General features: G+C 48.7%; 2 protein-coding genes across 3 annotated transcripts; one reads left to right on the plus strand and one right to left on the minus strand.

The window, feature by feature from the left end:
* The first annotated feature begins 1,527 nt into the window (after nt 1-1,527).
* LOC140362212 (four and a half LIM domains protein 3-like) lies at nt 1,528-9,710 on the plus strand. The gene is made up of 5 exons (XM_072448293.1): nt 1,528-1,715; nt 3,172-3,346; nt 5,215-5,384; nt 6,163-6,349; nt 9,537-9,710. The coding sequence occupies exons 1-5, from the start codon at nt 1,560-1,562 to the stop codon at nt 9,686-9,688; spliced, it is 840 nt and encodes a 279-aa protein (XP_072304394.1). The 5' UTR covers nt 1,528-1,559; the 3' UTR covers nt 9,689-9,710.
* An 8,219-nt stretch (nt 9,711-17,929) lies between these two features.
* meaf6 (MYST/Esa1-associated factor 6) lies at nt 17,930-24,752 on the minus strand. Of its 2 annotated transcripts, XM_072447209.1 has the most exons (8): nt 24,604-24,752; nt 22,517-22,632; nt 21,672-21,759; nt 21,253-21,298; nt 20,303-20,495; nt 19,097-19,126; nt 18,572-18,605; nt 17,930-17,965 (listed from the first exon to the last, which is right to left on the minus strand). In XM_072447209.1, exons 1-8 carry the CDS (start codon nt 24,691-24,693, stop codon nt 17,951-17,953), a joined length of 612 nt encoding a protein of 203 aa, XP_072303310.1. In that variant the 5' UTR covers nt 24,694-24,752; the 3' UTR covers nt 17,930-17,950. The 2 variants fall into 2 exon arrangements, with proteins under 2 accessions (XP_072303310.1, XP_072303312.1); XM_072447211.1 differs by lacking the exon at nt 19,097-19,126 and having other exon boundaries at nt 17,936-17,965.
* Nucleotides 24,753-24,998: the final 246 nt, after the last annotated feature.

Consider the following 24,998-nt stretch of genomic DNA (forward strand, 5'->3'; position numbering starts at 1 on the left):
GCTACTAACTGTGGCTGCGGCTTCTAACTGCGACTGCGGCTTGACTGTGGTTAAATGACACCGTGAAGTGTCTTGCCCGAGGGTCGAACGTTCTGGCAGCTCCACTTCTACACTGAAAATGCACTCGAAAAGGAGCGTTTACTATTAAAAATAACATGTTTTTGCCGACACGCAGAGCACTTCCTGTCTGCAGATAACCCCACTTCCTGTCCCCTCACAGGGTCAACAAAAACACTCCAAAATAGTCAGTGTGTTTATTTACATTTACTGATACAGCCAGAGTCTTTGTGAGTCTAAAAGTGACAAAACAATTTGTCGTGTGCGTTAGATTTGATTTTTACTATTTTCATGGTAAATTCTACTAAATAACTAAACTAATAAGATTAAAGTAGCTGTAAATTAGAAAGTCAAAAATGCTGTATTTCAGCAAATACTTTTCATTCTCCTGAGCAATTAAGATAACGTTTTATTTGTGCTTGAAAAATATACATTTGAAGTCCTTATTTACTAATTAGAAGAGGGCAATTTATCAAAATGTACAAGTTTGAATATTGAGTACATTGTTTATAGTGAAAACTGCTACAAAAAGAGCTGATTAATGTTTTAAAAAAGGTGTAAAAGCTTTAATAAAGGTAATATTTTTGTGATGAATTAATTAACATTTCACATTTGTTGATACATTAACATCAACTAAAACATTTAAAGACATTGAAGACATTGAATTGTCTTATGTCGCTGTGTCTTTTATTCTCCAGGTGACATTACACAAAAGTGTTATTACATATAAAGTGTGTGTTTCGTGTCGTTCAGAGTCTATTTCTGTCGCTGCAGTTTTCTGTCTGAACAATGCTTTTCCTTCCTCTTGTCGTTCAAAACGCTCTGCACATGGTTCAGACCCTGGTTCAGACCCTGGATCAGACCCTGGATCAGACCCTGGTTCAGACCCTGGATCAGACCCTGGATCAGACCCTGGTTCAGACCCTGGATCAGACCCTGGATCAGACCCTGGATCAGACCCTGGTTCAGACCCTGGATCAGATCCTGGATCAGACCCTGGTTCAGTCCCTGGTTCAGACCCTGGATCAGACCCTGGTTCAGTCCCTGGTTCAGACCCTGGATCAGACCCTGGTTCAATCCCTGGTTCAGACCCTGGTTCAGACCCTGGATCAGACCCTGGATCAGACCCTGGTTCAGTCCCTGGTTCAGTCCCTGGTTCATGTGATTTACAGGATTACCGTTCATTATCGCCTCATAAATGTCACTTCCCTGTGACGTTGTGCTGGCCCCTCCCTCCTTTGTCCACTCTGACCCCCTGAGGAGCGCTGACCTCCACTCCGAGTCTCTGTAAACCGAAAACAATGAAAACTATTCACCAAAGACAATGTTTCTGTTTCATCTCCGTGTGAGGCTCTGATCATGAACCGGCTTCTGAACGCTTTATATTAGACCTTTAAGTGAGACAATGGAACAAGTATAAAATGTGGTGTAGTGCAGTGTATTTACCAAACTCGTCCCTCCCATGCAGGACCTGTTTGTCCCGCCGCGCTCTCTGACCCGACATGGAGGAGCGCTTTGACTGCTCCAGCTGCTCCGAGTCTCTGTTCGGGAGGAAGTACATCGAGGTGGAGCGCGGGCCCCACTGCGTGCCCTGCTACGACCGGCTGTTCGCCCACACATGCCACGCCTGCAGCCAGATCATCGCCCACAACGCCAAGGTAACGCTCCCCAAACCAGACCATCATCGCCCACAACACCAAGGTAACATGCCCCAAACCAGACCATCGCCCCCTCTGGTTTTCTTGGGTAACTCGCCTTGGCCCGTCTCTGCTTCCACTGCAGTTTTTTAGCCTCAAAAAACCCGCGTTGGCCTCGACTCTGGGATCATTTATCACAACGCTCTGAAAGTGCCGGAAACTATGCAGCGGTGTGGCATAAACGCAGATGCGCCTTGTCAAATACTACTGAGATTTAACCGTGTAACAACTGCAGGACAGTTGTCCTACAAAACCTACATGATTTACACATGAGAACAAATCTGTCTCTTTGTCTCACCTGCTGATGTCATGAGCAGGACTAAACCAGGACTAAACCAGGACTAAAGCAGGACTAAACCAGGACTGAACTAGCAAATCAAACCCCAGATTAAACCAAGACTAAACTGTCAAAATTGGGACTAAACCAGGATTGAAAAAGGACTAAATGACAAGGAAAAAAACTGGACTAAACCACTAGGTCAAAACCCAAACTAGACTTCGACTGGACCTGTACTAAAGCAGGATTAAAGCAGGATTAAAGCAGGATTAAAGCAGGACTAAACCAGGACTAAACCAGGACTAAACCAGGACTAAACCCAGTCTAAAGCAGGGCTAAATCAGGACAGATCACATCTAACTTTTATAATGACACATTTTGTATTCTCAGAAGCTAAACTAAAGCTACATTCATAATAATTTGTTTAAAGGCGTTAAAGGGAAACATACATCATTTTTATGATCTGATATTTAAAGTTATAAATGCCAGTTCTCTGTGTGCCTGGCTTACATCAGGTCCTGCTTTTGTCCCACTTTAGTCCTGCTTTAGTCCAGGTTTAGTCCTGGTGTAGACCTGTTTTAGTCCTGTTTTAGTCCTGCTTTAGTCCTGCTTTAGTCCTGGTGCAGACCTGGTTTAGTCCTGGTTTAGTCCTGGTTTAGTCCTGCTTTATACCCGCTTTAGTCCTGCTTTAGTCCTGCTTTAGTCCTGGTGTAGACCTGGTTTAGTCCTGGTTTAGTCCTGCTTTAGTCCTGCTTTAGTCCTGCTTTAGTCCCGCTTTAGTCCCGCTTTAGTCCTGCTTTAGTCCTGCTTTAGTCCTGGTGTAGACCTGGTTTAGTCCTGCTTTAGTCCTGCTTTAGTCCTGCTTTAGTCCCGCTTTAGTCCCGCTTTAGTCCCGCTTTAGTCCTGCTTTAGACCCGCTTTAGTCCTGCTTTAGTCCTGCTTTAGCGCTGCTTTAGTCCCTCTTTAGTCCCACTTTAGCCCTGCTTTAGTCCCTCTTTAGCCCTGCTTTAGTCCCTCTTTAGTACCACTTTAGTCCCACTTTAGCCCTGCTTTAGTCCCTCTTTAGCCCTGCTTTAGTCCCTCTTTAGCCCTGCTTTAGTCCCTCTTTAGCCCTGCTTTACCCGTGTGTTGTCTCCACAGGAGCTGCTCTTCGAGGACCAGCACTTCCACGATCACTGCTTCTGTTGCTCTCACTGCAGTCGCTCTTTGGCTCATGAATCGTTCTCGAGTCTGGACCAGAACCTGGTCTGCAGCGACTGCTTCTGCAGCGACTTCTGCTCCAAATGTGTGGCCTGTGACAAGAACGTCCAGCCAGGTGAGCCACGCCTCTTATCCCAGCCACGCCTCTTATCCCAGGTGAGCCACGCCTCTTATCCCAGCCACGCCTCTTATCCCAGGTGAGCCACGCCTCTTATCCCAGCCACGCCTCTTATCCCAGCCACGCCTCTTATCCCAGGTGAGCCACGCCTCTTATCCCAGCCACGCCTCTTATCCCAGCCACGCCTCTTATCCCAGTTGAGCCACGCCTCTTATCCCAGGTGAGCCACACCTCTTAGCCCAGGTGAGCCACGCCTCTTAGCCCAGGTGAGCCACGCCTCTTATCCCAAACACAGGAGAAATGTGACCGCTGAAGGCTCCTCATGTAACCAGGGCTAAACTAGGTCTAAACCAGAGCTAAACCAGGTCCAAACCAGGGCTAAACTAGGTCTAAACCAGGGCTAAACCAGGTCCAAACCAGGGCTAAACCAGGGCTAAACCAGGTCTAAACCAGGTCTAAACCAGGGCTAAACCAGGACTAAACCAGGACTAAACCAGGGCTAAACCAGGTCTAAACCAGTACTAAACCAGGTCCAAACCAGGTCCAAACCAGGACTAAACCAGGACTAAACCAGGGCTAAACCAGGTCTAAACCAGGGCTGAACCAGGGCTAATCCAGGTCTAAACCAGGACTAAACCAGGACTAAACCAGGGCTAAACCAGGACTGAACCTGGTCTAAACCAGGGCTAAACCAGGACTAAACCAGGACTAAACCAGGACTAAACCAGGTCTAAACCAGGACTGAACCAGGTCTAAACCAGGGCTAAACCAGGGCTAAACCAGAACTAAACCAGGACTAAACCAGGTCTAAACCAGGTCCAAACCAGGGCCAAATCAGGTCTAAACCAGGACTAAACCAGGACTAAACCAGGACTAAACCAGGTCTAAACCAGGACTAAACCAGGTCCAAACCAGGGCCAAACCAGGTCTAAACCAGGACTAAACCAGGACTAAACCAGGTCTAAACCAGGACTAAACAGGACTAAACCAGGTCTAAACCAGGGCTAAACCAGGGCTAAACCAGGACTAAACCAGGACTAAACCAGAGCTAAACCAAGACTAAACCAGGACTAAACCAGGGCTAAACCAGGTCTAAACCAGGACTAAACCAGAGCTAATCCAGGTCTAAACCAGAGCTAATCCAGGTCTAAACCAGGACTAAACCAGGTCCAAACCAGGTCCAAAGCAGGAGTAAACCTGAGTCGTGGCTCATCACAAATATAACCTTTCCTCTGGTGACGTTGCCGTCTTCGGTGTCTGTGAATCAGAGGCGGCGGCTGCGGCGGTGCTCAGTCGATAATAAACGGGTTTCATGTTGTTTTTGTCAAGTTTGTGCCTCAGGAATGTTTAAGCAGCAGAAAAACCTTCTGTGTTTGAGCTGGAGAGACAGCAGTAAAATGAGACCAACCAAACTGAAGTCGGACTGGAATGTCAGCTTTAGATGTGCTGGAAACTAGATATGACGATGTAGTTCTGCAGGACTAACCAGGACTAAACCAGGACTAAACCAGGACTAAACCAGGACTAAATCAGGACTAAACCAGGACTAAATCAGGACTAAACCAGGGCTAAACCAGGGCTGAACCAGGACTAAACAGGACTAAACCAGGTCTAAACCAGGACTAACTAGGACTAAACCAGGTCTAAACCAGGACTAAACCAGGTCTAAACCAGGACTAACTAGGACTAAACCAGGTCTAAACCAGGACTAAACCAGGGACTAACCAAGGCCAAATTAGGACTAATCTGAAACTACAATAATCATAGTCATAGTCATTGATAATCGGCATAATTAATCATAATCTCTTCTTCTTCTTCTTCTTCTTCTTCTTCTTCTTCTTCTTCTTCTTCTTCTTGTGTTGCAGGCTCTCGTCTGCTGGAGTACGGCGGCTCCACTTGGCACGAGGACTGTTTCTGTTGTCACGGCTGCGGGAAATCCATCGGCGCTGAAGCCTTTATCCCCGACAACAACAACTACTACTGCGTCCCCTGCTACGAGACACGCCTGGCCCCGCAGTGCGGCCTCTGCAGCAAGGTACACGCTAACGCACACGCGTGTCTGCAGCAAGGTACACGCTAACGCACACGCGTGTCTGCAGCAAGGTACACGCTAACGCACACGCGTGTCTGCAGCAAGGTACACGCTAACGCACACGCGTGTCTGCAGCAAGGTACACGCTAACGCACAGGCGTGTCTGCAGCAAGGTACACGCTAACGCACAGGTGTGTCTGCAGCAAGGTACACGCTAACGCACACGTGTGTCTGCAGCAAGGTACACGCTAACGCACAGGTGTGTCTGCAGCAAGGTACACGCTAACGCACAGGTGTGTCTGCAGCAAGGTACACGCTAACGCACAGGTGTGTCTGCAGCAAGGTACACGCTAACGCACACGTGTGTCTGCAGCAAGGTACACGCTAACGCACAGGCGTGTCTGCAGCAAGGTACACGCTAACGCACAGGCGTGTCTGCAGCAAGGTACACGCTAACGCACACGTGTGTCTGCAGCAAGGTACACGCTAACGCACACCCGTGTATGCAGCAAGGTACATGCTAACGCGCACGTGTGTCTGCAGCAAGGTACACGCTAACGCACACCCGTGTCTGCAGCAAGGTACACGCTAACGCACACCCGTGTATGCAGCAAGGTACATGCTAACGCGCACGTGTGTCTGCAGCAAGGTACACGCTAACGCACACCCGTGTCTGCAGCAAGGTACACGCTAACGCACAAGTGTGTCTGCAGCAAGGTACACGCTAACGCACACGCGTGTCTGACTCACACTGACTCGTGTGGGTTTCGTCTCGCTACAGGCTCTGACCAAAGGCGGAGTGACCTACAAGGACAAGGTTTGGCACCGGGAGTGTTTCATCTGCTCCGGCTGTAGACTTCCTCTCTCTGGGCAGACGTTCACTTCACAGGGAGAAAAACCCTTCTGCGTCAAGTGCTTCAGCAGCCTCTACGCCAAGAAGTGTGCGGGATGCAACGCGCCCATCACAGGTACGGTACCCGCCGTCCTGTACCCGCGTCCTGTACCCGCAGTCCTGTACCCGTCGTCCTGTACCCGCCCTCCTGTACCCGTCCTCCTGTACCCGCCGTCCTGTACTTGCCCTCCTGTACCTGCCCTGTACCCGCTGCCCTGTACCCGCCGCCCTGTACTTGCCCTCCTGTACCCGCCCTCCTGTACCCACCCTCCTGTACTTGCCCTCCTGTACTTGCCCTCCTGTACTTGCCCTCCTGTACCCGCCCTCCTGTACTTGCCCTCCTGTACCCGCCCTCCTGTACCCGCCCTCCTGTACCCGCCGTCCTGTACTTGCCCTCCTGTACCCGACCTCCTGTACCCGCCGTCCTGTACTTGCCCTCCTGTACCCGCCGTCCTGTACCCGCCGTCCTGTACCCTACTTCCTGTACCCGCCCTCCTGTACCCGCCATCCTGTACCCGCCCTCCTGTACCCGACCTCCTGTACCCGCCATCCTGTACCTGCCCTCTTGTATCCGCCCTCCTGTACCCGCCCTCCTGTACCCGCCATCCTGTACCCGCCCTCTTGTATCCGCCCTCCTGTACCCGCCCTCCTGTACCCGCCATCCTGTACCTGCCCTCCTGTACCCGCCATCCTGTACCCGCCCTCCTTTACCCGCCGTCCTGTACCTGCCCTCCTGTACCCGCCGTCCTGTACCCGCCGTCCTGTACTTGCCCTCCTGTACCTGCCCTGTATCCGCCGCCCTGTACTTGCCCTCCTGTACCCGCCGTCCTGTACCCTCCCTCCTGTACCCGCCCTCCTGTACTTGCCCTCCTGTACCCGCCGTCCTGTACCCTGCCTCCTGTACCCGCCCTCCTGTACCCGCCGTCCTGTACCCACCGTCCTGTACTTGCCCTCCTGTACCCGCCGTCCTGTACCCGCCCTCCTGTACCCTCCCTCCTGTACCCGCCCTCCTGTACTTGCCCTCCTGTACCCGCCCTCCTGTACCCACCCTCCTGTACCCACCCTCCTGTACCCGCCCTCCTGTACTTGCCCTCCTGTACCCGCTGCCCTGTACCCGCTGCCCTGTACCCGCCCTCCTGTACCCGCCGTCCTGTACTTGCCCTCCTGTACCCGACCTCCTGTACCCGCCGTCCTTTACTTGCCCTCCTGTACCCGCCGTCCTGTACCCGGCGTCCTGTACCCTCCCTCCTGTACCCGCCATCCTGTACCCGCCCTCCTGTACCCGACCTCCTGTACCCGCCATCCTGTACCTGCCCTCTTGTATCCGCCCTCCTGTACCCGCCCTCCTGTACCCGCCATCCTGTACCTGCCCTCTTGTATCCGCCCTCCTGTACCCGCCATCCTGTACCTGCCCTCCTGTACCCGCCATCCTGTACCCCCCCATCCTGTACCCGCCCTCCTTTACCCGCCATCCTGTACCTGCCCTCCTGTACCCGCCGTCCTGTACCCGCCGTCCTGTACTTGCCCTCCTGTACCTGCCCTGTATCCGCCGCCCTGTACTTGCCCTCCTGTACCCGCCGTCCTGTACCCTCCCTCCTGTACCCGCCCTCCTGTACCCGCCGTCCTGTACCCGCCGTCCTGTACCCGCCGTCCTGTACTTGCCCTCCTGTACCCGCCGTCCTGTACCCGCCCTCCTGTACCCTCCCTCCTGTACCCGCCCTCCTGTACTTGCCCTCCTGTACCCCCCGTCCTGTACCCTGCCTCCTGTACCCGCCCTCCTGTACCCGCCGTCCTGTACCCACCGTCCTGTACTTGCCCTCCTGTACCCGCCCTCCTGTACCCTCCCTCCTGTACCCGCCCTCCTGTACTTGCCCTCCTGTACCCTGCCTCCTGTACCCGCCCTCCTGTACCCGCCGTCCTGTACCCACCGTCCTGTACTTGCCCTCCTGTACCCGCCGTCCTGTACCCGCCCTCCTGTACCCCCCTCCTGTACCCGCCCTCCTGTACTTGCCCTCCTGTACCCCCCGTCCTGTACCCTGCCTCCTGTACCCGCCCTCCTGTACCCGCCGTCCTGTACCCACCGTCCTGTACTTGCCCTCCTGTACCCGCCCTCCTGTACCCTCCCTCCTGTACCCGCCCTCCTGTACTTGCCCTCCTGTACCCTGCCTCCTGTACCCGCCCTCCTGTACCCGCCGTCCTGTACCCACCGTCCTGTACTTGCCCTCCTGTACCCGCCGTCCTGTACCCGCCCTCCTGTACCCTCCCTCCTGTACCCGCCCTCCTGTACTTGCCCTCCTGTACCCGCCCTCCTGTACTTGCCCTCCTGTACCCTCCCTCCTGTACCCGCCCTCCTGTACCCGGTGTGAAGGTCTTTGTAGAACCAGTAGAAGTTCTTGTAACAGCCAAAGGATCGAAACTTAGACACGACACATTCTTCAAGTACGTATCACATGACTCAGCAGCTCCGCCTCTCGTCACATGACTCAGCAGCTCCGCCTCTCGTATCACATGACTCAGCAGCTCCGCCTCTCGTATCACATGACTCAGCAGCTCCGCCTCTCGATGGCGCCGTGTCACGTGATCTGGAAGTTATTGTTGTTATTTCCACCCACAGGGATTCCACCAGTTCCAAACCAGCGAGACAAGGAAGCTAGTCATCTTTACAGTTCAGAGTTCACAAGTACCACTTTTGACCCCGCCATCGCACAACAGTTAATTCAGTTGGTGGCAGAGTGGTTAGAGCAGCCGTGCATCGAAACGAGAAGGTTCCGGTTTCAACTCCCGGGAATTCGTGTGCTGGTTTCTCTCTGTGTTTGGGAAGGTTTCTTGAAATAAATCCTTTGTTATGGACGTGTTAGTTCCCCGTAAGTAACGAATCGAGCAGGAAGTGGCGCTCGAACAGGAAGTGGCGCTCGAACAGGAAGTGGCGCTCCAACAGAAAGTGGCGCTCAAACAGGAAGTGGAGCTCGAACAGGGAGTGGCGCTCAAACAGGAAGTGGCGCTCAAACAGGAAGTGGCGCTCGAACAGGAAGTGGCGCTCAAACAGGAAGTGGCGCTCTAACAGGAAGTGGCGCTCGAACAGGAAGTGGCGCTCGAACAGGAAGTGGCGCTCGAACAGGAAGTGGCGCTCGAACAGGAAGTGGCGCTGGAACAGAAAGTGGAGCTCGAACCTGCCGCTCGTTTTCCCGCAAAGGACCCGCTGCGACGTCGGGGATGCCGGGGTTATTTGTTGTCTGAACCTTCTTCCTGGTTTGTCCCGGCAGGTTTCGGAGACGGTAAATACGTGTCGTTCCAGGAGCGCGAGTGGCACCAGCCGTGCTTCAAGTGCTCGCGCTGCTCCGTGTCGCTGGTGGGAGCCGGATTCTTCCCGGACCGCGACCTCATCCTCTGCACCGACTGCAACGCCGAAGACTAACGTCCTCGTCCTGCATTTAACACAATGACACGCGTGTATATAAACTACTACTACAAAACACGTGTATATATGTGTGTACGTTTTCATATAACGCCACCTTTAATACTTTATGTACAGAGTCCTTCTCAAACTGTTACTTCAAACGTACTTAAAGCGCTTAAAGTTCGAGTACATGATTATATTTAAGATTATAACATTTGGCATCGTTGTCCCCAGTTTTTGCCATTTCTGTAAAGTTTACAATGTTACTTCCTGGTTGGACATGAGCGGCAGATGTTACCATGTTACCTAGCAACCATAATGTAAACAAAGACCAAAATCCATATGAATGACAGTTATGACCAACCAAGTGTTATGTAATATTATTGTGTGTAAAATATTAAACTGTGTTTTCAACGGCTCGTCGCACACTGATGACATCACAGTGGGACGTGTTTTCAACGGCACGTCGCACACTGATGACATCACAGTGGGACGTGTTTTCAACGGCACGTCGCACACTGATGACATCACAGTGGGATGTGTTTTCAACGGCACGTCGCACACTGATGACATCACAGTGGGACGTGTTTTCAACGGCACGTCGCACACTGATGACATCACAGTGGACGTGTTTTCCAAAGGCTCGTCGCACACTGATGACATCACAGTGTGACGTGTTTTCAAAGGCTCGTCGCACACTGATGACATCACAGTGTGACGTGTTTTCAAAGGCTCGTCGCACACTGATGACATCACAGTGGGACGTGTTGTCAACCGCTCGTCACACACTGATGACATCACAGTGGAACGTGTATTCAAAGGCTCGTCACACACTGATGACATCACAGTGGGACGTGTTGTCAAAGGCACGTCGCACACTGATGACATCACAGTGCATAGACGTCACAACTATTACTCAATTAGGAGTCGTTTAACAATCAACTGTCTGGACGAAACATGTGATTTATCATTGGAAATTAATGTAATTAAGAGACAAAATTATAATTAATACTTCAAAATCTGGTATTTTCAAAAGATCGACACAAAATAAGGAAAACTATATCTTAAAAATGTTCAAATCATTTTATATTGTCGGTGTAATCCCTCATTCGTCCAGGCGTGTTCCATAGTAGAAAAAGCTTCAGTTGTTTCATCTGGACTCAGTTAGAAAAAATAGACGTTTCGACTCTCATCCAAGAGTCATTGTCAATAAAAGAATTTAGGTCGAGAACTCCGATATTAATACTGTTCTGTGGTAAGACCCACCCATTGGGAGGAGCCTTCCTGAAGTAGAAAGAGTTGTTTGTTTCAACAGAAACTCCCCCCTTGTATCTACCGAGCCTATTCAGAATCTTAATGGGCTATTAGAATCCTCTTTGTCTTTGTGAGACCCTGGCTCAACCACCCTGAGTACCTGATTAGCATCTAAATGTCCTGGTCCTGGTCCTCTACCTTTCCAGGGGTTCAGTAACCCATTATAAATAACAGGAAGATTAAACCTAAGCCCTCCATTTCTGTTTAAAGAAGGTCTTTCTTTTTTAACAAAAATAGCTTCCTTGACTCCTCTTTCAAACCATCTTTTCTCCTGCTTAAAACCTTCACCTCACCGTCTTCAAACGAGTGATTAGAGGCTTCAAGATGGAGATGCACGGCGCTCTGAGGTCCTGAACTAGTATTTCTTCTGTGCTGATAAAGCCTCTTGTGTAGAGGCTGTTTTGTCTCACCTATGTAACGTTCTTTACAGCTTTCTTCACTGCATTGGATCGAATAAACTACATTGCTCTGTTTTTGAGTCGGCAACTTGTCCTTTGGGTGAACCAGTTTTTGTCTTAAAGTGTTTCTTGGTTTAAAATAAACAGGGACTTTGTGTTGTCTAAAAATTATCTGCAGTTTTTCCGACAGGCCAGACACTTAAGGGATAGAAACACCCTTCCTTCTCTGTTCAGTTTCCCTTTTGTCCTGCTTCTTGGTTCTCTTCACTCTGTTGAGAGCCCAAGCGGGGTAACCACAGGCTGAGAGGGCATTTCATTTTATATTGTCAACGTGTCGCGTTTGTTACAGTTTTACACACAATAAAAACGAGAACAGTGTCAAATGTTACTCCAAGAAGTACAAACTTACTCGAGTAAATGTGAGTGTAACTGAGTACTTCTCTTCTTTATGTTACTAACTTTTTCAGTACTTTTTAACCTTTTCTAAACCAAGTCGTGTTTGGTTGTCATAGTTTCTTGTTGATTTTTCCTGTAACAAAATAAACTGATCCAGAACCTGGTGGAGTTAAATCATTATAAATAGTTTCTAGTTTGGGAAAAGCGTGAGGCCGACTCTGAGATGGACGGTTTGGCTCCGCCCAAAACGCTCATCTTTATTTAGTTCTGTTGGCGACGTTCAGTCATGACGTGGTTTCAGTCCAAGAAGGAAAGCTCAGAACGTCAGGGGCGGTTGTCGGGGACGACCTGAGCGTAAACAGAATCAGACGAAGGTCACGACGCCAAAATATTGTTGCAAAGACGAAGTCGAAACACGAGACGAGACGAAAGACGAGACGGAACCATTTTAGGCAAATCCTGTTCAGCGTTTGAAGGAGAGAAACGATTAAACTGGAAATAATGTTTTTACTGAAGGAAAAACTCTACATTTCACTTTTCACTGGGAAATCTGATTATTATTATTATTCTTTTATTTGATCCACTTCCTCCAGGGATTTCTCTGGGACGTTGTGACCTGTTTACTGTATTTTCTGGAGTATAAGTCGCACCAAAAAATGCATAATAGAGAAGAAAAAAACATATAAGTCGCACTGGAGTAAGAAATGCGGTTTTAAGTGTGAAAATAACAAATAATATCACGTATAAGTCGCTCCGGAGTATAAGTATATAAGTATAAGTATAAGTCACACCCCGGCCAAAACTATGAAAAAAAGGTGCGACTTATAGTTCGGAAAATATGGTAAATGCTTTTTCTTCCCACAGACATAAAGATCAGCAGCTGCGACTCACGCCAAACTTTATATTTTGACAAATCGGAACAAAATAATCTGAAGTTTTAAGTAAAAAAAATTGGCAAAATTTTATATATGTTTTAAAAAAAAATTTTAACACATTTTCAGTCAAGTCTAATTTAAAAATGTACCAAGAAATGTAAACCTGTCCATTTTTAAGATTTAACTATCCAAACTACCGTATTTTCTGGACTATAAGTCACACCTTTTTTCATAGTTTTGGCCGGGGTGCGACTTATGCTTATATTTACAGTGATCCCTCGCTATAACGCGGTTCACTTTTCACGTCTCGCTGCTTCGCGGATTTTCATCATGCATTGTGTTCTGCATTCTGATTGGCTAAACAGTCTCTCCGCGTCTTCTCTACCTGTGTGTCAATAACGTTATGGATTAATATGTACACGTACGTAAAACCGCTTGCCAAATTGAAGTTTGCGAGGCCGGTGAGAGCGCGTGAGAGCGCGTGTGAGCTGCGGGACACGCCGGTGAGAGCGCGCGTGTGAGAGGCCGGTGAGAGCGGTGAGAGTACAGTACAAACGTTAATACAGTACTTTTATTTGTTAAACAAATGCTTGGGCCTGTAAAAAAGTTTTGTTCGTTGCTTTCAATGTTTTATGGAGTATTTCATTGTATAATAACTGTAAAAAAATAAAGGTTTCTACTTATATATGTTTTTTTCTTCTCTATTATGCATTTTTTTGGCTGGTGCGACTTATACTCCAGAAAATACGGTACACGAGAACCTGACTGCAGTATTTTCAAATACATATCTTTTTTTGAATCTGCAGCATCTCGTCTTTGAGAACTTAAACTTTCCAAACTTTCTAAAAAACGTTGAAGCGGTCGCACCGTTGCCTCGGAAACAGAGGGCGTCGGCCTCTGGAGCGTTTCCCACGATTCGCTCTAAATTCATCCGCGGTTTCGAAATTGTTTGGTCCCAGAGGAAAAGGTCAAAGGTCGTTTCCACATCGAGCTTCGCGCCTGGACGATTACGACAGAACAAACGAGCTACGACACAGGACCGGAGCGATGTTTTCAGGTCGTCACGGCAACACGACGCATTAGAACGTCACAGAAACAGAGGTTTTCGTGTAGAATGTGGTGGTTTAACGATGGCAGTGGTCAATGTTTGGCTTATTTTGGTTTAGAATTATGATCAAAATGGTAAAATATTCAATTCAATCTGTGACACGAGTTTGACCCAATCACGTCCAGCAAACGATGGAGCCCAATCATCCAGTCGACTGTTAAAATAATCGAAAGACCCCAGAGACTTAAGTGTAGACCTCCACAAGGCTGGTCAGACTCTCTCATGGTCAGACTCTCTCATGGTCAGACTCATGGTCAGACTCATGGTCAGACTCATGGTCAGACTCTCTCATGGTCAGACTCTCTCATGGTCAGACTCATGGTCAGACTCATGGTCAGACTCATGGTCAGACTCTCTCATGGTCAGACTCTCTCATGGTCAGACTCATGGTCAGACTCATGGTCAGACTCATGGTCAGACTCATGGTCAGACTCTCTCATGGTCAGACTCTCTCATGGTCAGACTCATGGTCAGACTCATGGTCAGACTCATGGTCAGACTCATGGTCAGACTCTCTCATGGTCAGACTCATGGTCAGACTCATGGTCAGACTCATGGTCAGACTCTCTCATGGTCAGACTCTCTCATGGTCAGACTCATGGTCAGACTCATGGTCAGACTCTCATGGTCAGACTCTCATGGTCAGACTCTCATGGTCAGACTCATGGTCAGACTCATGGTCAGACTCTCTCATGGTCAGACTCTCTCATGGTCAGACACATGGTCAGACACACGGTCAGACTCTCATGGTCAGACTCTCATGGTCAGACTCTCATGGTCAGACTCATGGTCAGACTCATGGTCAGACTCTCTCATGGTCAGACTCTCTCATGGTCAGACTCATGGTCAGACTCATGGTCAGACACATGGTCAGACTCATGGTCAGACTCTCTCATGGTCAGACACATGGTCAGACACACGGTCAGACTCTCATGGTCAGACTCTCATGGTCAGACTCGCGGTCAGACACATGGTCAGACTCTCTCATGGTCAGACTCATGGTCAGACTCATGGTCAGACTCATGGTCAGACACATGGTCAGACTCATGGTCAGACTCATGGTCAGACACATGGTCAGACTCATGGTCAGACTCTCTCATGGTCAGACACATGGTCAGACTCTCATGGTCAGACTCTCATGGTCAGACTCATGGTCAGACTCATGGTCAGACTCATGGTCAGACACATGGTCAGACTCATGGTCAGACTCTCTCATGGTCAGACACATGGTCAGACTCATGGTCAGACTCATGGTCAGACACATGGTCAGACACACGGTCAGACTCTCATGGTCAGACACATGGTCAGACTCTCTCATGGTCAGACACATGGTCAGACTCGCGGTCAGACTCATGGTCAGACTCATGGTCAGACACATGGTCAGACTCTCTCATGGTCAGACACATGGTCAGACACATGGTCAGACTCTCTCATGGTCAGACACATGGTCAGACTCATGGTCAGACTCTCTCATGGTCAGACACATGGTCAGACACACGGTCAGACTCTCATGGTCAGACTTGCGGTCAGACTCATGGTCAGACACATGGTCAGACTCATGGTCAGACTCTCATGGTCAGACACATGGTCAGACTCATGGTCAGACACATGGTCAGACTCATGGTCAGACTCTCTCATGGTCAGACACATGGTCAGACTCATGGTCAGACACATGGTCAGACTCATGGTCAGACTCTCATGGTCAGACACATGGTCAGACTCTCTCATGGTCAGACTCTCTCATGGTCAGACTCACGGTCAGACTCATGGTCAGACTCTCTCATGGTCAGACTCACGGTCAGACTCATGGTCAGACACATGGTCAGACTCATGGTCAGACTCATGGTCAGACTCTCTCATGGTCAGACACATGGTCAGACTCATGGTCAGACTCTCATGGTCAGACACATGGTCAGACTCATGGTCAGACTCATGGTCAGACTCTCTCATGGTCAGACTCACGGTCAGACTCATGGTCAGACTCTCTCATGGTCAGACTCACGGTCAGACTCATGGTCAGACACATGGTCAGACTCTCTCATGGTCAGACTCGCGGTCAGACTCATGGTCAGACACATGGTCAGACACATGGTCAGACTCTCTCATGGTCAGACACATGGTCAGACTCATGGTCAGACACATGGTCAGACTCATGGTCAGACTCTCATGGTCAGACACATGGTCAGACTCATGGTCAGACTCTCATGGTCAGACTCTCTCATGGTCAGACTCACGGTCAGACTCATGGTCAGACTCTCTCATGGTCAGACTCACGGTCAGACTCATGGTCAGACACATGGTCAGACACATGGTCAGACTCATGGTCAGACTCTCATGGTCAGACACATGGTCAGACTCACGGTCAGACTCATGGTCAGACACATGGTCAGACTCTCTCATGGTCAGACTCATGGTCAGACTCTCTCATGGTCAGACTCACGGTCAGACTCATGGTCAGACTCTCTCATGGTCAGACTCACGGTCAGACTCGCGGTCAGACTCATGGTCAGACTCTCTCATGGTCAGACACATGGTCAGACTCATGGTCAGACTCATGGTCAGACTCATGGTCAGACTCATGGTCAGACTCTCTCATGGTCAGACACATGGTCAGACTCATGGTCAGACTCTCATGGTCAGACACATGGTCAGACTCACGGTCAGACTCATGGTCAGACACATGGTCAGACTCTCTCATGGTCAGACTCATGGTCAGACTCTCTCATGGTCAGACTCACGGTCAGACTCATGGTCAGACTCTCTCATGGTCAGACTCACGGTCAGACTCGCGGTCAGACTCATGGTCAGACTCTCTCATGGTCAGACACATGGTCAGACACATGGTCAGACTCACGGTCAGACTCGCGGTCAGACTCATGGTCAGACTCTCATGGTCAGACTCGCGGTCAGACTCATGGTCAGACTCTCTCATGGTCAGACACATGGTCAGACACATGGTCAGACTCACGGTCAGACTCGCGGTCAGACTCATGGTCAGACTCTCATGGTCAGACACATGGTCAGACTCACGGTCAGACTCATGGTCAGACTCTCATGGTCAGACACATGGTCAGACTCACGGTCAGACTCATGGTCAGACTCTCATGGTCAGACTCGCGGTCAGACACTCGGTCCAGACTCATGGTCAGACTCATGGTCAGACCCGCGGTCAGACACTCGGTTCAGACTCATGGTCAGACTCATGGTCAGACTCTCATGGTCAGACTCGCGGTCAGACACTCGGTTCAGACTCATGGTCAGACTCATGGTCAGACTCATGGTCAGACACGCGGTCAGACACGCGGTCAGACTCTCATGGTCAGACTCATGGTCAGACTCATGGTCAGACTCATGGTCAGACTCATGGTCAGACTCATGGTCAGACACATGGTCAGACACGCGGTCAGACTCTCATGGTCAGACTCGCGGTCAGACTTTTGGATTCCTTGTCTTCATGTTTCATGGCTCGGTCAGACACTTCCTTATAAAGCCGCCGTGTCACTTTAACGCTGGACAGACCATGGAACAAACACAGGCCTGGACTTTCTCTGACCGACCAGAGCAAAGAACCACTGCGAAGGAAAAGAAACATGAGTGAGACTGACCTCCTGACCCTCCTGACCCTGTGCCTTTGGGCTAAACACTTGACCGCTGAGTCGATGATAAAAAAGGTCTGAAACAGGTTTAATTCAATGGTATTTTATTCTTTTGTGTAAAACAAACATGTAAAAATAATGGGCAGATGTAAAACGCTCGACAACAAAAGCAACACATTTGAAAAGCCTGTGAGTCTCCATGACAACAAGAATAAATAGTCTTTAAACACTGAGCAGAGGCTTGTGCAGAACATGCAACACGGCCACTGACGTAATGTACAGGTCTGATCCACGCGAGCGGAACGTGCAGAACACGCAACGCGCACAGAGAGGACGTAAAAAAGTCACAAAGTCCAGGAAACAAGAGCCAAGGGTCCAGAGGGTCCAGAGGCTCAGGGTCCAGAGGGTCCAGAGGCTCAGGGTCCAGAGGGTCCAGAGGCTCAGGGTCCAGAGGGTCCAGAGGCTCAGGGTCCAGAGGGTCCAGAGGCTCAGGGTCCAGAGGCTCCAGAGGCTCAGGGTCCAGAGGCTCCAGAGGGTCCAGAGGCTCAGGGTCCAGAGGCTCAGGGTCCAGAGGGTCCAGAGGGTCCAGAGGCTCAGGTGGAGTAATCCTGTGTCGGATGGAGAGAGGAACATGAGTGAATAATAGCCCTCTGGCACCATCTGTCTTCACATGAGAGGAACTACAGAGTAAAGACTGAATTAGAATTTAGACTTTAGACTTTAGAGTTTAGACTTTAGAGTCTGTTGTTTCTGCAGAGTTAACTCTTTCATTGCCAGACTGGACTAATATCGGCGTTTTTGGCTGAAACCAATATTACGCCGTTAAAGCTGAACTAAGTCACATTTTCACCTTGTTCCAAGTCTTCATAAATCCCTGTGATGGTTAAATATCTATTTTCAGAGTGTTTAAAGTGTTTGTGCTTGTCCCCCTGCTGTCTCTGCGCAGAAATACAGCTCACCTGAAGATAACTCTCCTGAGAAACCCTGACCCTTTTCATTCATATATATTTGGCCACGTTAAATGTTTTAGTATGTGATTGTAACGTCTTATTAGGACAAAGGATGAAAATAGAGGCAGAGTTACTTAGTTCTGATCAAAGAACGACGAGATGATGAGCATGTGACCTTTTGACCTTTCATTTGGCCCCTGAACGCAGCCCAACAGCAGCTAATACAACCTTGTGGTGATAAACGTGAGTAAAGGAAAAACTCACCGCTCTCGGCTTCTTGTTCACCTTCATGTCAAACCTGCAACAGAAAAGTAATGTTCATTTACGCGCCGCGTCACTGGAGCGGCGTCGACTTCAAACGGAAACACTCGAAACAAAAAACACTCAAATGATGTTAAAATGACACAATCATCTCCAAGCTGCACAAACCAAACTTGACGAGAACGGTTATTGTATATGTCAAAAGAAATGGGTCAAAAATCTAAATAAATTGGTCAAAAATCACAAGAAATTTGTCAAAAATCTAAATAAATGGGTCAAAAATCACAAGAAATTTGTCAAAAATCTAAATAAATCTGTCAAAAATCAAAAGAAATGGGTAAAAAATCACAAGAAATGGGTCAAAAATCTAAATTAATGGGTCAAAAATCACAAGAAATGGGTCAAATGAAAGCCGAGGCCAGGCACATGGTTTTGCGCCGTAAAAACAACAAACAAAAGTGTAAAATGATGAAGAACATGCAGCAAAACGACATCAAAGTCACTCGAGTCCAAACCAGACGGACTTACTCGAAGTCATAATCAAACATGGCCGACGGGCTGCGGAGAGCAAAGGATTGTGGGAAACAGAGAGCAGCAGCGGTTAGTTCAAGGCTAATGCTAATGCTAATGCAGTTCAGGTTTACATTTATATACACACGGCCTGAGGTTAAAAGTGCTGAAAAATCACAAAAATCCATCTTTGTCGGTGAGAAAAACAAACCAAGGATTATTTTAGTCGTAGATTATCTTTATTGAACATTGAGACTTTTAAAAAACGTGATAAAATAGAACATTTAGAAAGAAGACTTCCAGACGCTCCTCCCACTCCCAGAAGCTCCTCCCACTCCCAGAAGCTCCTCCCTCTCTGATAAAGTCATTTGATGTGATTTCCGTTCAGGCATCAGTGATGTGGCCCTCACACGTCGCCATGACGACAATATCAACAATATTCAAATGGCGCTGCTTTGGAACGCTCTAATTTCCTTTGAAGTGACGAGTATAAACACATAATTTATTTCACTGCTGCACGTTTTATTCGTAAAGCGGTTTGTTTACGTTGTTTTTGGCGTCGGTGCATTAAACAGTGTTTAACTTACCGTATTTTCTGGACTGTAAGTCGCACTTTTTTTCATAGTTTTGGGTGCGACTTATACTCTAGAGCGACTAAAATGTGATATTATTCATTATCTTCACACTGACAACCACAAGAGGGCGCTCTAGGCTCTAAGCGACGCAGAAGAAGAATCTGCACTTCCTCTGGAGTTTGTGGAGTTGTTTAGAAGTGACACAAAATGCGACTTATATGTTTTTTTCTTCTCTATTATGCATTATTTGGTTGGTGCGACTTATACTTCAGAAAATACGGTACTTCTTTATCATATTTCACACTGCACCTCATATTTTTAATGACAACGTGTGCAGTGGAGTTCATCTACTGCACTTTCCACCGTCTTAAACGTCTTCGTCGCCTCTAAAACACGAGCAGGAGGAACACGGCCTCGGCTGCGTGTGTGCGGCGTGTGTGCGGCGTGTGTGACGTGGGCGTGGCGTGTGTGACGTGGGCGTGGCGTGTGTGCGGCGTGTGTGACGTGGGCGTGGCGTGTGTGACGTGGGCGTGGCGTGTGTGCGGCGTGTGTGACGTGTGTGCGGCGTGTGTGCATGACGTGGGCGTGGTGTGGGCGTGTGTGTGACGTGGGGTGCATGACGTGGGCGTGGCATGTGACGTGGCGTTACCTGTGCCTGTTCTTGTTCTTCCTCTTCTTGTGGGAGTTGTGGTGGCTGCTGGAGGACGAGGACGAGGCCGCCTTCTGGGGCTTCAGGTCCTGCAGCGCCGAGTCCAGCTCCTCGCCATCGTCCTGACTCGGCTCGTTCTCCTGGTTCTGGAGGTCCGGGGAGGCGTCGCTCTCCGTGCCACTGCCCGCCTCGCCTGGACAAATATAACAAATATATACATCTATACTGTATATACATTACAAACAAACACAGCCTCGTGTTCTTATTACGAGAGCGTTTATGTCTCTCGTAATAAGACATAAAATGTTATTGTTCTTAATTCTTTGATTTCTTTGTAAATTATTTCCATAAATTTACTCCTTTCAACAGAAACTGTTTTGTTGCTTTGGATCTGATTTTTTTTATTAGTAACTTTTTGTGTGCAATACTGTTATACTCGTGTGCAATACTGTTATACCCGTGTGCAATACTGTTATTCACGTGTGCAATATGCAATACTGTTATTCTCATGTGCAATACTGTTATTCTCGTGTGCATTATTCTCGTGTGCAATACTGTTATTCTCATGTGCAATACTGTTATTCTCGCGTGCAATACTGTTATTCTCGCGTGCAATACTGTTATTCTCGTGTGCAATACTGTTATTCTCGTGTGCAATACTGTTATTCTCGCGTGCAATACTGTTATTCTCGCGTGCAATACTGTTATTCTCGTGTGCAATACTGTTATTCTCGTGTGCAATACTGTTATTCTCGTGTGCAATACTGTTATACTCGTGTGCAATACTGTTATTCTCGTGTGCAATACTGTTATTCACGTGTGCAATATGCAATACTGTTATTCTCATGTGCAATTCTGTTATTCTCATGTGCAATACTGTTATATTCGTGTGCAATACTGTTATACTTGTGTAATAGTCTGACACGCCTCTAAACACAAGCGATACTCACGCTTCTCGTTCATGTGGTCCGGGATCCCTCCGAGCGCACAAACGGCCTGTGAAGGAAGTCACACGGGTTTATTACACCACGAGTCGTCAAAAGTACCGGGAATCAGGCACTAATCACCACAAAAACTAGGATCAAAAATATATACTAGTTTGAACACATCTCGATACAAAGAAATCAGGACAAAATGTGACCTTTCCAGAACAGAACTGTGTAGGCGTCATAGCAACCGACAGAAAGTAAGAAGCTGCAGTATTTTCATGTTTTTATCACAGACTCAGAAGTTATTCAGTTACAATCACACAATTAACCGTACATCACGACTAAATATCTGGACGGTTTCCGTGTGGTTTTCCCACAGTTCTTTAACTCCCGCGGCGCCGACCGAACGATCCGCGCCGCAAACAGGGCAAAGAACTCACCGCGACGGACGTGACCGACGACTTGCTGAAGAGACGCTCGGCTTCTTTGAACTTCCTGTTTCTTCTGTCGGTTTTACTGTTGGAGTTCCTGCGAGACAGACACACACGGTGGCGTTAGCATGTGGCCGCGTGGTGTTAGCATGTGGCTGCGTGGTGTTAGCATGTGGCTGCGTGGTGTTAGCATGTGGGCGTGTGGCGTTAGCGTGTGGGCGTTTGGTGTTAGCATGTGGCCGCGTGGTGTTAGATAAGATAAGATAATCCTTTAATATCCACACAAGGGGAAATGTGGTTGTTACAACGCAGTAGAAACAGGAGGAAAGGACAGATTATAGGAAGTTTCAAAAACACACTCTTAATAGAAGAAAACTCTTATGAACAAAAACAAAAAACTCTTGTTGACAAAAACTCCTCCCCTATCTTAATAGGGAATGGAGGGGGGGAAATAAAATAAAATAGATAAAAATAAAAATATAAAGATAAAAATAAAATAATGATAATAGAATATAATATAAAATAAAGTAAAAATAGCTAGCACAAGACTAGGTAATACTATTAGCAGGTAAGTAAACCGAATAAGTCGGCGTGTGGCGTTAGCAAGTCGGCGTGTGGCGTTAGCGTGTGGCGTTAGCATGTGGGCGTGTGGCTTTAGCATGTGGCGTTAGCATGCAGGCGTTAGCATGCGGGCGTGTGGCATTAGCGTGTGGGCGTGTGGCGTTAGCATGTGGGCGTGAAGCGTTAGCGTGCTGGCGTGTGGCGTTAGAATATGGTTGTATGGCGTTAGCACGTGGGTGCGTTGCGTTAGCATGTGGCGTTAGCGTGTGGCGTGACGTGTGGGCGTGGCTCACTTCTGGTTGGTGAGGTAGCGGTCCCAGCCTCGGATGATGTTGCCGTACATCTGAGTGTCTTCCAAGTAACTGCCTTCGAAGGCGTAGATCTGTCTCTCCAGGTTCACCAGGGTCTCCTGGAGGGACAAGGTCAACGTGAAGCGTGTTCGCTCAGCTCAGGGACACGCTCAGGGATACGCTCAGGGATACGCTCTGGGACACACTCAGGGACACTCCTAGGGACACGCTCAGGGACATGCACACGCTCATGGACACGCTCATGGACACGCTCATGGACACGCTCATGGACACGCTCATGGACACGCTCATGGACACGCTCATGGACACGCTCATGGACACCCTCATGGACACCCTCAGGGATACGCTCAGGGACACGCTCATGGACACGCTCATGGACACGCTCATGGACACCCTCATGGACACCCTCATGGACACCCTCAGGGACACCCTCAGGGACACCCTCAGGGATACGCTCAGGGATACGCTCAGGGACACGCTCATGGACACCCTCAGGGACACCCTCAGGGACACCCTCAGGGACACCCTCAGGGATACGCTCAGGGATACGCTCAGGGATACGCTCAGGGACACGCTCATGGACACGCTCATGGACACGCTCATGCACACGCTCATGGACACGCTCATGCACACGCTCAGGGACACGCTCATGGACACGCTCATGGACACGCTCATGGACACGCTCATGCACACGCTCAGGGACACGCTCAGGGACACGCTCATGCACACGCTCATGCACACGCTCATGGACACGCTCATGGACACCCTCAGGGATACGCTCAGGGACACGCTCAGGGACACGCTCAGGGACACGCTCAGGGATACGCTCAGGGACACGCTCAGGGACACGCTCAGGGATACGCTCAGGGACACGCTCAGGGACACACACACCCTCAGGGATACGCTCAGGGACACGCTCAGGGATACGCTCAGGGACACGCTCAGGGACACGCTCAGGGATACGCTCAGGGACACGCTCAGGGACACACACACCCTCAGGGATACGCTCAGGGACACGCTTAGGGACACGCTGAGGGACACGCACACGCTCAGGGACACGCTGAGGGACACGCACACGCTCAGGGACACGCTCAGGGACACGCTCAGGGACACGCACACGCTCAGGGACACGGCACAGACTCAGGCGTGTAAAATAACATAACACTCTTCCATTATTAAATCAAGCCGTCAACTAAGAATAAACTATTTCTGATTTTCTTCAATAACAGACTTTATTTCTAAATATTCTCTAGACTTTAGTTGCCAGAATTAACATTTTATTTGGTTTAATAATGTATTTAAAGAGAAATACTTGTATTAAGTTACTACCGAATAATAATCACAACTCATTTCTTGATAACTAAATCCAAGCTTAATTTATTAAAGTTTTAACTCACAAAAAATGGGGCAAAATTTCAATGTTTATGCCAATTATCACAAAAATCTTTAACCAGAATCCGTGCAGTAGCTTTATTTATATCTAATATGACAAGACAATGAAGCAAGAAATTAAAACCTTAAATATCCCAAATATGTTCAACGTTGACCATTTTACATATGAAAAGCCATGTCATATTTACCATATTTTACTTATTTAAAACATAAAAAATCAAATCGACAGCTCAAACGCGACATATTTATGACTTATAATAAAGGATATATTGAATATGTATGACACTTATTCTGTTGCTGAAGAGAACGCGCAATTCCCACTTATCGCGAGAACATTGTACCGGGCGGTTTGCTAACGCGAATTAGCATTTTGAACATAAACTCTTAAATAAATCTAAAAAAACATAAGTCTGGACACGTTTAAATCACGACTGTGCTTTTATAATGCTCATAATTAAGCTACGACACCAGCGACGGCAGAAAGACACATTAAAAACAGACAATGCAGATGCTATTGTTGTTAGCATCATTAGCATCATTAGCATCGTTAGCATCGTTAGCATCGTTAGCATCGCCGGGCCTTTCATTCGGCGGCGCGCGTTGGCAGTGGTTCCCGTGTTCGACTGCGTTTCACCGGGGCACGTTTGTACGTTTTTTTGGTGAATGTCGCGACTTACGGCCAGCTCTTGCTTCCTCTTGACCAGGTCCGCCAGCTCCCGGCGCGTGTCGGGGATCTGGGGCGGAGTGGCCTTTGCGTGCATCGCCATGACCGGAGCAGACGCGGAGGCAGCGGGACAACAACGGCGGAGGAGACGCGGGCTCACGGCGGGGGCAGAGGCCGGCAGAGGGCGCTGTGGGGCGAAAGAGCCGAGGAGACGCGGGGTTTACGGCGGAGAAGGGGAGCGCAGAGGCCGGTAGAGGGCGCTGTGGGGCGAAAGAGCGGAGGAGACGCGGGGTTTACGGCGGAGAAGAGGAGCGCAGTAATTAACAAATACAACTTAATAAACCCTTAGTTAATGGTTAATAAATCCTTAATAAATCCTTAAAAAAATCTTGACAAATTCTTAAATAA

The sequence above is a fragment of the Eucyclogobius newberryi genome, unplaced genomic scaffold (genome assembly GCF_026437365.1).
Source record: "Eucyclogobius newberryi isolate DKJ021-1_F unplaced genomic scaffold, fEucNew1.0.hap1 SCAF_16, whole genome shotgun sequence".
Taxonomy (NCBI): Eukaryota; Metazoa; Chordata; class Actinopteri; order Gobiiformes; family Gobiidae; genus Eucyclogobius; species Eucyclogobius newberryi.